The sequence below is a fragment of the Salvelinus namaycush genome, chromosome 22 (assembly GCF_016432855.1).
Source record: "Salvelinus namaycush isolate Seneca chromosome 22, SaNama_1.0, whole genome shotgun sequence".
In the NCBI taxonomy this organism is placed as follows: Eukaryota; Metazoa; Chordata; class Actinopteri; order Salmoniformes; family Salmonidae; genus Salvelinus; species Salvelinus namaycush.
In genome coordinates this window covers 15319506-15335611 of record NC_052328.1, presented here as the reverse complement: position 1 = coordinate 15335611, position 16106 = coordinate 15319506, and the positions used below count along the sequence as shown (strand labels likewise).

The following is a 16106-nucleotide window of genomic DNA, read 5'->3' as shown; positions in this document are numbered from 1 at the left end:
CTAGTAAAATAAAAAATCATTTAGTAGTGGTTTCTTTGCAGCAATTTGACCATGAAGGCCTGATTCATGCAGTATCATCTGAACAGTTGATGTTGAGATGGAGTTGTGTCTGTTACTTGAACTCTGTGAAGAAATTATTTGGGCTGCAATCTGAGGTACAGTTAACTCTAATGAACTTATCCTCTGCAGCAGAGGTAACTCTGGGTCTTCCTTTCATCATAGCGCTTGGTGGTTTTTGCGACTGCACTTGAAGAAACTTTCAAAGTTCTTGAAATGTTCCGGAATGACTGACCTTCATGTCTTAAAGTAATGATGGGCTGTCGTTTCTCTTAGCTTATTTGACTGTTCTTGCCATAATATGAAGTTGGTATTTTACCAAATAGGGCTATCTTCTGTATACCACCCCTCCCTTGTCACAACACAACTGATTGATTTAACAAGGCACACCTGTTAATTGAAATGCATTCCAGGTGACTACCTCATGAAGCTGGTTGAGAGAATATCAAGAGTGTGCAAAGCTGTCATCAAGGCAAAGGGTGGCTACTTTGAAGAATCTCAAATATAACATATATTTTGATTAGTTTAACACTTTTTTGGTTACTACATGATTCCATATGTATTATTTCATAGTTTTGATATCTTCACTATTATTCTAAAATGGAGAATGAGTATGTGTGTCCAGACTTTTGACTGGTACTATATATATATATATATATATATAAGCTAAATCCAGACATATTATACAGTAGCTTGGTATGTTCTGTGACCTTTTCTAACTTCCTGTTTACATGTGTTCTCAGTCTGCAGTCATGCCTCATGGAACACCTGCCCCACCTAACAAGCGGAAAAAGCCCTCTAAGATCATCACTGACCTGTCACATGTCACTCAAGATGGTAAGGCACGAACATGTGAGCTCATAAACACAATACATTGCATGTACAAAGGTACATTGCTCACACATCATTAAAAAAAGATAATAAGGAGATCTCCCAAGTTATGTGAGAGACCGCACAGTACCATACATTAAATTCTAATCAGTAACATTTATCAATATGAGCCTGTGGTATTATCAAGAGTAACATACTGCACTAATTGGTAAACCAAGAGGGCAGGCAGGGTGTCACGATCGTCTTGATGAGGAAGAGTGGACCAAGGCGCAGCGTGATACAAATACATCTTCTTTTATTAGAGAAGACGAAACACGAAACGAACACTTTTACAAATACTAAACAAAACAACAGTGAAGCTACAAACGAAAGTGCATACACAAGCTACTAACGTTAGACATAGACAATTACCCACAATAGCCTAATGCCTATGGCTGCCTTAAATATGGCTCCCAATCAGAGACAACAATAAACAGCTGTCTCTGATTGAGAACCAAACCAGGCAACCATAGACTTTCCTAAACATCTATACTGAACACAACCCCATACACTCAACAAAACCCCCTATACAATACAACCACCCAAGACGAGACAAATACACACAAACATCCCCCCCTGTCACACCCTGACCTAACTAAAATAATACAGAAAACAAAGATAACTAAGGCCAGGGCGTGACAGTACCCCCCCCCCAAAGGTGCGGACTCCGGCCGCAAAACCTGACACAGAAGGGGAGGGTCCGGGTGGGCCTTCCTACGGCGGCGGCTCGGGTGCGGGACGTAGCCCCCACTCCACCATAGTTAATACCCGCTTTGGTGGCTCTGGCAGATCCTGGCTGACTGGCGGCTCTGGCAGATCCTGGCTGACTGGCGGCTCTGGCAGATCCTGGCTGACTGGCGGCTCTGGCAGATCCTGGCTGACTGGCGGCTCTGGCAGATCCTGGCTGGCGGGCGGCTCTGGCTGCTCCTGTCTGGCGGGCGGCTCTGGCTGCTCCTGTCTGGCGGACGGCTCTGGCTGCTCCTGTCTGGCGGACGGCTCTGGCTGCTCCTGTCTGGCGGACGGCTCTGGCTGCTCCTGACTGGTGGACGGCTCTAGCGGCTCGGGACAGACGGGCGGCTCTGACGGCTCGGGACAGACGGGCAGCTCTGACGGCTCGGGACAGACGGGCAGCTCTGACGGCTCGGGACAGACGGGCAGCTCTGACGGCTCGGGACAGACGGGCAGCTCTGACGGCTCGGGACAGACGGGCAGCTCTGACGGCTCGGGACAGACGGGCAGCTCTGACGGCTCTGGGCAGACGGGCAGCTCTGGGCAGATTGGCTCTGGCGCCTCTGGACTGAGGGGCTGAATCTCTGGCAGCGCCGGACAGGCGGGAGACTCCGACGCGATGAGATGGAGAGACAGCCTGGTGCGGGGGGCTGCCACCGGAGGGCTGGTGCGTGGAGGTGGCACTGGGTAGACCGGACCGTGAAAGCGCACTGGAGATCTTGAGAGCAGGGCTGGCACCATCCGCCCTGGCTGGATCTTCACCCTAGCCCGACAGATGTGGGGAGCTGGGATGTTACGCACCGGGCTAAGCACACGTACCGGGAACACCGTGCGCTCCACCGCATAACATGGTGCCTGCCCGGTACGACGCCCCCTCTCTCCACTGGAAGCACGGCTGGGAGAGCTGTAGCGCCGAGCTGGCAGAGGACGTGCAGGGCTAGGAAGGCGCACAGGAGGCCTGGTGCGTGAGGCTGGCACAGTCTTAACCAGACGGCTAGCACGCACCTCAGGACGAGTATGGAGAGCTGTCCCCGGTGACATCAACTCCCCGACACGTTCAGTCGGGCGGATGTCGTGCCTCATGCACCAAACCAGCACCTCCCTCATAACTCTTTCCTCCAATTTCCCCATTAACTCCTTCACTGTCTCTGCGTCGCTCGCCTCCAATTCCGCCCTGACCGGCTCCTTACGGTAAGCAGGAGGAGTTGGCTCAGGTCTGACTCCTGACTGCCACACTCCCCGTGTACCCCCCCCCAAGAAATTTTTGGGGCTGCCTCTCGGGCCTCCAGCCGCTCTGCCGTGCTACCGCCTCATAATAGCGCCTCTCCGCCTTCGCTGCCTCCAGCTCTTCTTTGGGGCGGCGATATTCCCCTGGCTCTGCCCAGGGTCCTTTGCCGTCTAATTCGTCCTCCCATGTCCATTCCTCCAAATAGTGCAGCCTCTCCTGCTGCTGCTGCTGCTGCTGCAGCCTCTCCTGCTGCTGCTTCTCCTGCCGTTTACCACGCTGCTTGGTCCTGGTATGGTGGGTAATTCTGTCACGATCGTCTTGATGAGGAAGAGTGGACCAAGGCGCAGCGTGATACAAATACATCTTCTTTTATTAGAGAAGACGAAACACGAAACAAACACTTTTACAAATACTAAACAAAACAACAAACGACCGTGAAGCTACAAACGAAAGTGCATACACAAGCTACTAACGTTAGACATAGACAATTACCCACAATAGCCTAATGCCTATGGCTGCCTTAAATATGGCTCCCAATCAGAGACAACAATAAACAGCTGTCTCTGATTGAGAACCAAACCAGGCAACCATAGACTTTCCTAAACATCTATACTGAACACAACCCCATACACTCAACAAAACCCCCTATACAATACAACCACCCAAGACGAGACAAATACACACAAACATCCCCCCCTGTCACACCCTGACCTAACTAAAATAATACAGAAAACAAAGATAACTAAGGCCAGGGCGTGACACAGGGGGACACTTGTCAAAGAGGCTCCTCCACATGGATACACTTAACATGTCCTAATGACTAGCGCCCTGTCACACACACAAACATTTATCTCATAGAATTCACAGCACAAATACGATCTCTCCTTTACGATCATCGCAGTAATGGTTTACTCTCCCCTCCCTCTCAGCTGTTAGGATCCATGCTTCATTAACCAGCGATGGCATGATGATTTTTAATGAAAATGATGCAGGTGTTTTTCCCCTCCATCCATTAAGTGCTCCAGATCTGCATGCAAGTAAATATGGTAGTCTCCGTTGACATCAGTAAAGTGTACATTTATGTTGCCCTTACACTTCAGTTGTGCTGTGCACTTCATACTTTTTTTGTGTAATGTGTCCTGACAGATATAGCAATAAGGCCTAAGCAGAAAGCTGTGTTTTAACAGCAGGTTCATGTTTATTGAGATAAATCTTGTCCTTAACACAGAACTGAGCGATCTTCGCAAGATGGGCTAGCTGCAAAGTCCAAATAGGCTATATTGTAAAAAGTTATGAAATGAATGTAAGGTTAGGGTTAAGCATATTTGTAAGAAGTGTGGTTACGGTTGGGGTTAAAGTCCCCATGCAATCTTTGTCATTTTATTTGGAAATCATCACTGCATGTCTAATAAATCACCGTGTGTGCTTATTTAATGAAAATAACTCCACAATATATTTGTATCATGTATTTCCCTGAGACTCCTTTGACCTGTGAAATGCTCAGTCTGATCATGTGGGCGTTAGGAAAACATTTGAAAATATTTACATAAAATCACGTTTTTAACTGCATTGCCCCTTTTAAGGTTAGGGTTAGGTTTAAAATCAGATGTTATGACTTTTGTGGCTGTGCCAGCTAGCTGCAGCGTTCAAACGTATTCCCCTCCACAAGAGAAGCCACGTCTGTTGTAGCTTATAACAGAAATAGACAGAAATCATATTTGAATCACATAACTAGTGTTGACTTTCAATGTCAACATAAAAATGGTACTGTCAAACATTACAAAATCGTAATGCCACAAAAGTCATTGAGACACAAGCATAGTCCTTTTGAACTGCAGAATTTATTGCCAGGAAAACAAACAGGAATGCTAAATGATTAAATCCACCAAATTGAATCAGAGTTAATGTGTGTTTATCTAGTAACAATTCCTACAATGGAAACGGGTGGCAAGAACTTCTTAGCAGGAATTAAAAGGATGTAATGTTGAGAGGATGTGCTTTGTTAAAACGGTGTGGGATGAATGTTCTCATAACAAAGTTCTAAGGCCTGGTGGTGCTATGTAAATAATCAGCTGCTATCTGAAAACCTGTTTTTTTTTTACACACAGAGAACATTTTACATAAGAGCTTACCGTAGATAGATAGATAGATAAAGAACAAAGCAAAGAATGATTAGGCTACTACAAAAAAAGTGTAAAAGACACATATGTATCATATTAGTAGTATAGCCTACTGTTATATAGGTATTGTATTACTGCACTGTATTACTGCATTGTATTACTCCATAACTTTAGAATTGTTGTGGAACATCTTCCCTGTGCAGTGTTACGGATTGAAGACTTTCTCCCTTCACTCATCCTCTCGGTCTCAACACCCTGTGACTTCTGACCAATGGATCATAAGCACTGAGAACAGAACAAATATAGACAACACAGACATGAAAACGACTCAGGCCTTACCTCATAAAGCCATAAAGCCTCAGTCAGAGTCAGGCCCAAACTCGGGGATGAGCTGTTCTCTGCTCTCTCTCCTCCACATTGTTGAAGAACAGCCAGTTCATCTTTGGGCAGAGAGATTTATGAATTTTCCACCGTAATGATACCAAGAATCTGAGAGCATCCCCCTCCTAGGCAACCATCTGCACTCAGTGTAATTTCTGCTGAGATGTAGAGATCACGTCACACCCACACAGATGTGTTTTCTAGGTGAAAGATGATGCACGCAAAGTACTTTAACATTCATTCAAACAATGCTAAGCAAACCGTAGAACCAATTCAAACCAAACAGGTAAGATTCTTTCTGCATAGGGAGATACATTGCTGAGTGTATTTTTGTATCACACTGCAGACATTGTTGAGTCCAATAATCCAAGTTTGAACAATTGCTGAACCAGAATAATTATGTTTTTGATTTATCCCGGAAACCTGGTCTACAAGTTTAATGGAATAGAGCCTTATACAGTATGTTCATACAGTACAATGTAGAGAAACAACAAGAGAAATTAATAGACTGTGAACATTTCTCATCTGCAGAGTATGAGTCAGAGCCTGAGGCATCAGAGTTTGACCTGGGGACGAAGATCAAGACTCCCAAGGACACCATGCTGGAAGAGCTGAACCTCTTCACCAACAAGGGCTCCAAGATGTTCCAGAGGAGGCAGAAGCGTGTGGAGAAGTTCATATACGAGAACAACCCTGACCTCTTCGGCAGTGAGTCTATGGTAAGAAAAAGGAGGTCAATCATCCAAGTCAAAATTAAAAACTTGATATAACAATAATACAAGTTAGTATTATATATAGTTCATGTAGAAATTCTGTCCAAAGAGCTTTAATGTAAAACCATTGCAGTGAAAATTGGCAATGGATGAGGGAAGGAAGTACAACCCATGGATAGATAGGGAAATGAACACAATGTTGAGGCTATCAATATATATTTCAACAATCACCCAGGTTGGAAGCTTGTCTTACTTGTGTGTTTCGTTTCAGGAGAACTTCCAGAAGTTGGTCCCCAGCCTGGGTGGCACAATGATGTTGGACGCTAGTGGCCACATGGTGGAGAAGAAGGCAGGCCCTCCTGTGCCCCCTCCCAAACCAGGCAAAGATGGGCATGGTCATGGTCATGGTCATGGTCAGGGACATGAGCATGAGCATGGTCATGAGCATGGACATGAGCATGGACATGAGCATGGACACCATGGACATGCACATCATGATGATGTTGCTCCAGGAGAACATGGTCATGGTCAGTATCCGCTCATATCAACTAGAAAAAGTGATTTTGAATGAATGGAGTGCAGTGCAATCAATATATCAGATTTTGCCTGACTTGACTTTTCCTGGAGATTTATTCCAAAGAGGCTTGAACATCATGTGATAGAATATCTGTTTTCCTGACTCACTGTTTTCTTCCTACAGGTAGTCATGGAGTAGAGGTTGCCTTAGACAAGGCCAAGAAGAGGCATGATTATGTCCCCTCATACGTATCACCATGGGAAAAGGCCATGAAGGGCAACCAGGAGCTGACATCCAGCATGAGATATCATATGCCGGGCCCCCATGCCCACCATGATCTGCCCAAGTTCAAGTCCTTCAACAGGTACAGTCCCCTCTATGCTTTGCATGGTTGACTCCATAGCATCTAAAAAAATATATATATTTGAAAAGAGCATGAAGTAATGGAGCCCACCCATTTACTATCAAACTCAGACTCTTATATTGTCCATCCATGTATGTGACACACATGTACAGAAGTTGCCTTATAAGATTTATTTCGTTTATTTTCCTCATCTTATTTTGTTGCCCATCACTTTATCTATCTTAGGAGTGCTACACCGTTTGGGGGCTTTGATAAGGCCTCGCAGCTCATGACCTTCCAGCTGCCAGACACCCATGAGGTGGCCCATGATGAGCCTGAACTGGCTATGGTATACCAGCATGAGATTGGCGCTCGACCCTCCTTCAACCGCACTCCTATAGGCTGGGTGGGGAGCGGTGAGCCCAGCAGCATCCACATCGAGTTGGACGCCATGCCCTTCGATGGGGAGACTGACGACCTGTGAATAGCATGCCCCACAGACCCAGATGTGCAGATAAAGACCACGCACGAATATATACAATTACATAAACAAAAACCATAACTTTTTTTGAAAGGTTTGGGATGCAATCAGCTTTTCCTTGGGTTGAATTAATTAATAGGAAAGTGTGTATGGCATGAACCACGTAGCTCAATATTGGGCTCTTTAATTTACAGACAGACAGACAGACAGACAGACAGACAGACAGACAGACAGACAGACAGACAGACAGACAGACAGACAGACAGACAGACAGACAGACAGACAGACAGACAGACAGACAGACAGACAGACAGACAGAGAGACAGAGAGAGAGAGAGAAGGAGTGAAAGTAAACACAATAGGCTACCATAACTCTGATTTATGCTTACACTTACTTTTTCATGATGATTAATTTAAGGGGCATAGTATATTGTGCAATCACACTACAAGTGTGTAGCTTATTCAAAAAGCAGCAAAATAACATATTTTGTCCATGAGGAGAACAGGTAAACACGACGGAGAGTTTGAGTATTGTTTAGCTTTTCAGCATGTTGATGTGACTCATTGCTCATCAGGACAGCCACAAGTTGTTCATTTAGCTTCTAGCCTTCTACCATCATGGCTTTTACTGTATTTCTGTGTTTTTTCTGTGTTTCTATGCCGTTTTCACTTTTGACAGCTTTGTCAAGCCCCTGCAAATCCAGCCCATCCCAGGATGCATGCAGTAAGCATGAGGTGAGGTGTGTTAATGTCTGTTGAGTGATAGAGATGATGTTCTACTGCATCACCCAATTTTTCTCCCTAATAAACTTTTTCCAATTGTAGTTTGCATCTGTTATTCTTTGTATCTCGCATGTGTACAGTGTAAGGCTAACTATAATCTTTAGTGGAACAAATAGACAGGAGGCCAGTCTAATGTGCTGGGACCCTCTTTAGGGCCCCACAGTGTAATTCACTTGATGGAAGACAGTGATGTAACAGGGATGAATTTCAAAGGATCTTTACCTGTGACAAACACACCTTAAAAATGTGAAATAAAATCATCAGTCAGTGCCCCCTTTTTTCCTTCTCAGTCCGTCCCCCTGTGCCAAGCACTTGAATATCACCTCTCAAGACGCCAAGACAAAATATCGCGAGCATTGGTTGCCTTGGCTGCAGCGCAGGGTGACGCTAGAGGTTTGACTGGGGTTTAGCGGCAGAGCGTTTCACTCAAGTCCCTCAGGACAAGGGACAAGGCAACATCGTGGTTGAAAAGGTAAGTCGGCTGTCCACAAACTTGATACATAAACCAAATGATAACATGGAAGGATTTAGATAAAATTACCAATTTAGAACACGACTTAAGTTATGGAACATGGACAAATACAGGCTGCAATCGCGTGTAGGCTAAATGCACGCGAGTCCTGTGATACATTGAGAGTGACGTTCACCATAGGGATGCGTTGCAAGAGGATGCTCTGTCTGCACGGTGACCACAGCACATTGGATTTCGACTTCGTTATCTAACGGGCTCTCTTGATTATTTAGACTGCGCATACGCAGCCATATGCACGCCATACCTCGTACGTTGTTTGCTTCTACCAGATATTTAACTTGCGTGCACAGTGTGTTAGCATTGATACAGATTATCTCCAACGGCGGTTACCAGTTGAAATCAAATCAAATGCTATTAGTCGCATACGCCGTTTACAGCAGGTATAAAATGTACAGCGAAATGCTTGTGTGCTAGCTCCCTCAACAATGCAGTACATTAGTCAATAACAATAATATAGTATGCATAGTAATACTGGACTGTATTACGCTGTATTTACACATATAAAGTGGGTAGTGTCTTCATGTCACGCTGTGGAATAAATAGAACAGCAGGGTTGACTGTGTGTGTGTGTGTGTGTGTGAGAGAGAGAGTTCTGAGTGTGTGTGGGTGCATGTGTGTAAGTTTGTGGGTAAGGGTTCGATGTGTTGGTAGTCAGTGCAAATAATCTCTAAAGTGCAGATAGTCTCTGAGGTGCAAATAGTCTCTGTAGGTGCATGTCTGTACAGGTAGACATCTAGGGTTAGCTGTTCCGCAGTTTGATGGCCTGTTGATCCGAGACCCAATGCTCCGATGCCACTTGCCAGATGGGAACAGAGTGAACAGTCCGTGGTTCGGGTGACAGCAGTCCTTGACAATCTTTCGGGCCTTTCTCAGACACCGCCTGGAGTACATGTCCCGGAGGGCAGGGGGCTCGCCCCCAGTGATGTATTGGGCCGTCCTCACCATCCTTTGTAGAACCTTATGGTTGAGGGCGGTGCAGTTGCTGTACCAAACGGTGATGCAGCCGGTCAAGATGCTCTCGATTGTGCAGCTGTAGAACTTCTCCAGGACCCGAGGGCCCATGCCAAATTTCTTCAGTCGCCTGAGGTTGAAGAGGCACTGTTGCACCTTCTTCACATCTGTAGTGGAGTGATTGGACCATGTCAGGTCATCTGTGATGTGCACACTGAGGAACTTGAAGCTTTTGACCCTCTCCACTGCAGCTCCGTTGATGGCAAGGGGCGTGCTCCCCCTCCTGTTTCCTGTAGTCCACGATCAACATTAGAGGCCACTCTGGCAGGGCTCTAACCTCCTCCCTGTAGGCTGTCTCGTCGGCGATCAGTCCCACCACCGTCGTGCCATCGGGAAACTTGGTATTTTTGGTATTTTATTGGGATTCCCATTAGCTGCTGCAAAAGTAGCTACTCTTCCTGGGTTCCACATGAAACATGACATAATACAGAACATTAAAAGACAAGAACAGCTTAAGGACAGAACTACATCAATTAGTGATTAATGATGGTGTTGGAGTTGTGTGTGGCCAAGCAGTTGTGGGTGTACATAGAGGACAGTAGGGGACTAAGCACGCACCCATGGGGCTCCGCCATGTTGAGGGTCAGCGTGGCGGAGGTGTGTTGCCTACCCTCACCACCTGGAGTCTGCCTGTCAGGAAGTCCTGGATCCAGGAAAAGGAGTGATTCACGACTAAATTGTTAGCTGCATCTACTCCGCAACTCGGCAAGCGTTGTTGATTTAGATATAGCTAATGCATTCTATATGATACTTGGTGTTATGAACACATACTAATCAAGGTACGTGGATAAGCATGGAAATAGTTTCTCTTGTCTTGTCAACTCGCCTCTCCGTCTGTCAGACTCAGTTGCTGATATAGCTCCTGTACCCTAAAAAAATGATGATGATATGATATGATATGATAATGATATGGTGCATTTGTAGAGATGTCATCCTGTTCTATCTTAAACATTTCAACAACAAAAATGCATGTCGCCCTCACGCGTGCCAGATGTATCATTTTTTAATCCTTGTTTGATTCCATCATTGATCCTAATGGATGAATTGATGCATGTCATTTCACACGCACAATAATGCAGAACAGTGTAGTAATGCTGTGTTACGACGTGCTACAGTGTAGTAATGCTGTGTTACGACATGTTACAGTGTAGTAATGCTGTGTTACGACGTGTTACAGTGTAGTAATGCTGTGTTACGTCACGCTACAGTGTAGTAATGCTGTGTTACGACGTGCTACAGTGTAGTAATGCTGTGTTACGACATGTTACAGTGTAGTAATGCTGTGTTACGACGTGTTACAGTGTAGTAATGCTGTGTTACGACGTGTTACAGTGTAGTAATGCTGTGTTACGACATGTTACAGTGTAGTAATGCTGTGTTACGACGTGTTACAGTGTAGTAATGCTGTGTTACAACGTGCTACAGTGTAGTAATGCTGTGTTACGACGTGTTACAGTGTAGTAATGCTGTGTTACGTCACGCTACAGTGTAGTAATGCTGTGTTACGACGTGTTACAGTGTAGTAATACTGTGTTACAACGTGCTACAGTGTAGTAATGCTGTGTTACGACGTGTTACAGTGTAGTAATGCTGGGTTACGACATGTTACAGTGTAGTAATGCTGTGTTACGATGTGTTACAGTGTAGTAATACTGTGTTACGACGTGCTACAGTGTAGTAATGCTGTGTTACGACGTGTTACAGTGTAGTAATGCTGGGTTACGACATGTTACAGTGTAGTAATGCTGTGTTACGTCACGCTACAGTGTAGTAATGCTGTGTTACGACGTGCTACAGTGTAGTATTGCTGTGTTACGACATGTTACAGTGTAGTAATACTGTGTTACGACGTGTTACAGTGTAGTAATGCTGTGTTACGTCACGCTACAGTGTAGTAATGTTGTGTTACAACGTGTTACAGTGTAGTAATGCTGTGTTACGTCACGCTACAGTGTAGTAATGCTGTGTTACGACGTGTTACAGTGTAGTAATGCTGTGTTACGTCACGCTACAGTGTAGTAATGTTGTGTTACGACGTGTTACAGTGTAACCTACTTGAGAAAGTTGAACGGTTTTTACACAGTGGAATAGTTTTGCTACATAAAGTTGCTTTTATGATGGAAGGCGAAGAACAGAGAAATTAGACAGTTGACAATATGATGGATTTAAAAAATATAATTTGAAGACAGGTGAATAAAGATAGAATAACCTAAACTTGTGTGCCTATGATGTCCTGTGGGTGCGGAAAATAGAAACATAATATGCCCTTGTCTAGGCTACTCTTCACTTCCCCTTAACAGGGCTCTGTCATCGGGAAAAGTACATACAATTACATGCAGCTTTTTTGTCATCTCATCCGTTTTCAAAACATACAGTATTTTTCCCAAGTGGCATGTTATTGAATTGACTGTGGGAGATGCTGCATGTGTGATGTGGGTGTGAAAATTCACCCCAGTAACATATGGTTCCCCAGCACCCAAACTGATGTGTGAGTGTAGTACTTTTATAATCAACCATTGGATTTTCTATATTATTTAGCACAGTCAGTGTTTTCTTACATAACATGATTGTAAATCTATTTTAAGCCCCCACCGTGCAAGTCTCTGCTTTGTTTTCTGCTGATGAAGAGAAAATGACAGGATTTTATTGTTTCGTCTATGATAGGTGGGAACGTACAGTTGAAGTCGGAAGTATACATACACCTTAGCCAAATACATTTAAACTCAGTTTTTCACAATTCCTGACATTTAATCAGAGTAAAATGTCCTGTTTTAGGTCAGTTAGGATCCCCACTTTATTTTAAGAATGTGAAATGTCAGAATAATAGTAGAGAGAATGATTTATTTCAGCTTTTATTTCTTTCATCACATTCCCAGTGGCTCAGAAGTTTACATACACTCAATTAGTATTTGGTAGCATTGCCTTTAAATTGTTTAACTTGGGTCAAACGTGTCGGGTAGCCTTCCACAAGCTTCCCACAATAAGTTGGGTGAATTTTGACCCATTCTTCCTGTCAGACCTGGTGTAACTGAGTAAGGTTTGTAGGCCTCCTTGCTCGCACACGCTTTTTTAGTTCTGCCCACACATTTTTTATAGGATTGAGGTCAGGGCTTTGTGATGGCCACTCCAATACCTTGCCTTTGTTGTCCTTAAGCCATTTTGCCACAACTTTGGAAGTATGCTTGGGGTCATTGTCCATTTGGAAGACCCATTTGCGACCAAGCTTTAACTTCCTGACTGATGTCTTAAGATGTTGCTTCAATATATCCACATCATTTTCCATCCTCATGATGCCATCTATTTTGTGAAGTGCACCAGTCCCTCCTGCAACAAAGCACCCCCACAACATAATGCTGCCACCCCCGTGCTTCTAAGTTGGGATGGTGTTCTTCGGCTTGCAAGCCTTCCCCTTTTTCCTCCAAACATAACGATGGTCATTATGGCCAAACAGTTCTATTTTTGTTTCATCAGACCAGAGGACATTTCTCCAAAAAGTCCGATCTTTGTCCCCATGTGCAGTTGCAAACCGTAGTCTGGCTTTTTTTATGGCGGTTTTGGGACAGTGGCTTCTTCCTTGCTGAGCGACCTTTCAGGTTATGTCGATATAGGACTCGTTTTACTGTGGATATAGATACTTGTGTACCTGTTTCCTCCAGAATCTTCACAAGGTCCTTTGCTGTTGTTCTGGGATTGATTTGCACTTTTCGCACCAAAGTACATTCATCTCTAGGAGACAAAACGCGTCTCCTTCCTGAGCGGTATGACGGCTGCGTGGTCCCATGGTGTTTATACTTGCATACTATTGTTTGTACAGATGAACGTGGTACCTTCGGGCGTTTGGAAATTGCTCCCAAGGATGAACCAGACTTGTGGAGGTCTACAATTTTTTTTTTTTTAGGTCTTGGCTGATTTCTTTTTATTTTCACCTGATGTCAAGCAAAGAGGCACTGAGTTTGAAGGTAGGCCTTGAAATACATCCACAGGTACACCTCCAATTGACTCAAATGATGTCAATTAGCCTATCAGAAGCGTCTGAAGCCATGTTTAAAGGCACAGTCAACTTAATGTATGTAAACCTCTGGCCCACTGAAATTGTGATACAGTGAATTATAAGTGAAATAATCTATCTGTAAACAATTGTTGAAAAAATTACTTGTGTCATGCACAAAGTAGATGTCCTAACCAACTTGCCCAAACTATAGTTCGTTAACAAGAAATTTGTGGAGTGGTTGAAAAATACGTTTTAATGACTCCAACCTAAGTGTATGTAAACTTCCGACTTTAACTGTTTATAAACAGTCTGGAGAGGGATCTAAGGGTTACACTGTAGCTAGGCTAATTGGTTATGAATTGCTGATCTGTTACAACTCGAGATCTGCAGAAGTTAGAAAAATACAGAGAGGCTTATGCTAGAGAGGGAGAGAGAGTTATTCTATTGTCCTTTCAAAATGTAAAATGCCAGACAGTTTTTTCCCTTCCTTTGCCCTAAGTGCTTTTCCCAAGTGAACGTGACTAAATCGTGCAGACATGCGTATCTTCTCAACACTCCTCGCATTGTGTAAACAAGTAAACAATAACACAAGCTCTGTGAAGTATGGAGAGAGAGGGGGTGAATAGATTAGTGCATGCTTTGATATCTCTGACCAGCCCCCTCGGCCTCTTTCTCTCTTTCTTAGCCCCCCTTCATCTTTTTCTTTCTTTCTTTCTCTCTCTCTCTCTCTCTGTCTCTCTCTCTCTCTCTCTCTGTCTCTCTCTCTCTCTCTCACACTCCTTTTCTATAGCATAGATTAGCTGGGCAAAGTAAATGTGAGTCCTGGCCTGCATGCTAAATTAGGCCATGGATTGTTATGTAGAATTTGGAGATGAATAACTTAACATACGGACGGAGTGTTCCCATGCATTCTTTTAGAGAAAGGGTCTGTGGACTGTTTTGGTAGGCGGTATACCGTGCTTGAAAGTTGCAGGTGCAGCTTCCTGATGTTAGTCAGGAAGGGCCTGGATATTAGAGGTTTGAGGATAAGGCCTACTTTTGGAAAAAAGTGCTACTTTCTGAGGAGGAACAAAAACAGATTATTGCTTGAAAGAGCTCCCAAGAAAGTGACTTAGATCACTATTCAGACTTCATGGCTCCTGCACTCTGGGTGTCTAGATTCAAGCCGTGATGCTTTCCCCTTCTATTAACCTGGGCTTCAGTGACCTCCATTATCAGCCTGGTCCATCCTGGCAGCCAGCGTCCTGTGCAAACTCAGATAAGCAGGAGAGACCACCCCATGTTGTGATGTGCTATCCCCACCTATTTATAATATAAACAAGCCTGGGAACAGTGGAGCAAAAGCGACATCTCTGTAAATGTCAGAGGGTGATACAATAGGGGTCCTGTGCAAAACAGTACTGCGTCTCTTATCGGAGATTGAATATAGCCTACTCAGCTTCTCCTTTAGTATTGGATCTGTTATATTTCTCCCACCAGTTGGTAAATTGCAATTCTTTGGTCTAACACATCTGAAATATGTGGCCTCCCTTTTCAATTTGTCAGAGAAGTGAGGATGGTTAAAAAACGGGGGTAAATTCAATTCCTTTCCCAGCAGGAGGCTAGCGAAGCTGGGCTGTACATCTCTATAGGTACTGCTGCCCAGTCTACTGATAACCTGCTCCTACTGCGTCAGGCTCCCATTAGACCCTCTGTGGCGGAGCGAACCAATGCCTGGCATGTCGTCCATGGACCCGGAGCCCAGTTCCCTCCCTCCATCCCTCCTGCACTCTCTGCCCAGGCCTGCTTATTTTCACCCACAGCAGCGGCCGTATGTTTTCTATCAGCTGTAATCTTCAGTGCAGAAATGAAACACGGCTAAGCAGGATTGCCGAGAGGGAACGTGGCAGAAATGAGAGTTGTTGTTAAATAGGAGTTACGCAGACACATCGGGACAAGAGGCTGGTCTTTAGATGGTAATGGAGAGTGTAATACAGAGGTAGGCTCTGGTTCAGTCGCCATGTAATGCCTAATGCATTGAATCTGTGTGTAAGCAGACTAGCTGAGGCAGTCTAGACTGGCCATTATGTAATTAGCCAGTCTCAACCTCCTCATCCATTGCCGTTTTACTTTCGCATCAAACTCTTTTCGATCTGTTGTCGTGGAGTCAATCCGTTTTCATTATCCATGTATCTCAGTTATTAAGAGGTCAGTCCACCTGAGCATAGGAGTCTGACATCATTGTTAAATGGATTCAGAAGATGCTGGTTCTGCCTTGTCACAGCTGTTTTGTGTATGTGAAGGGAAGGAAAGAAGGGGTGCAGTTCATGTTCAATGATGCGTAGTGAATGGTGGAGGGACACCTTCAGGC

General features: G+C 44.5%; 1 protein-coding gene across 1 annotated transcript; it reads left to right on the top strand.

Annotated features, from left to right (window-relative positions):
• Nucleotides 1-809: 809 nt before the first annotated feature.
• LOC120066958 (myozenin-1-like) lies at nt 810-7442 on the top strand. The gene is made up of 5 exons (XM_039018296.1): nt 810-894; nt 5917-6104; nt 6370-6625; nt 6799-6979; nt 7205-7442. The coding sequence occupies exons 1-5, from the start codon at nt 810-812 to the stop codon at nt 7440-7442; spliced, it is 948 nt and encodes a 315-aa protein (XP_038874224.1).
• Nucleotides 7443-16106: the final 8664 nt, after the last annotated feature.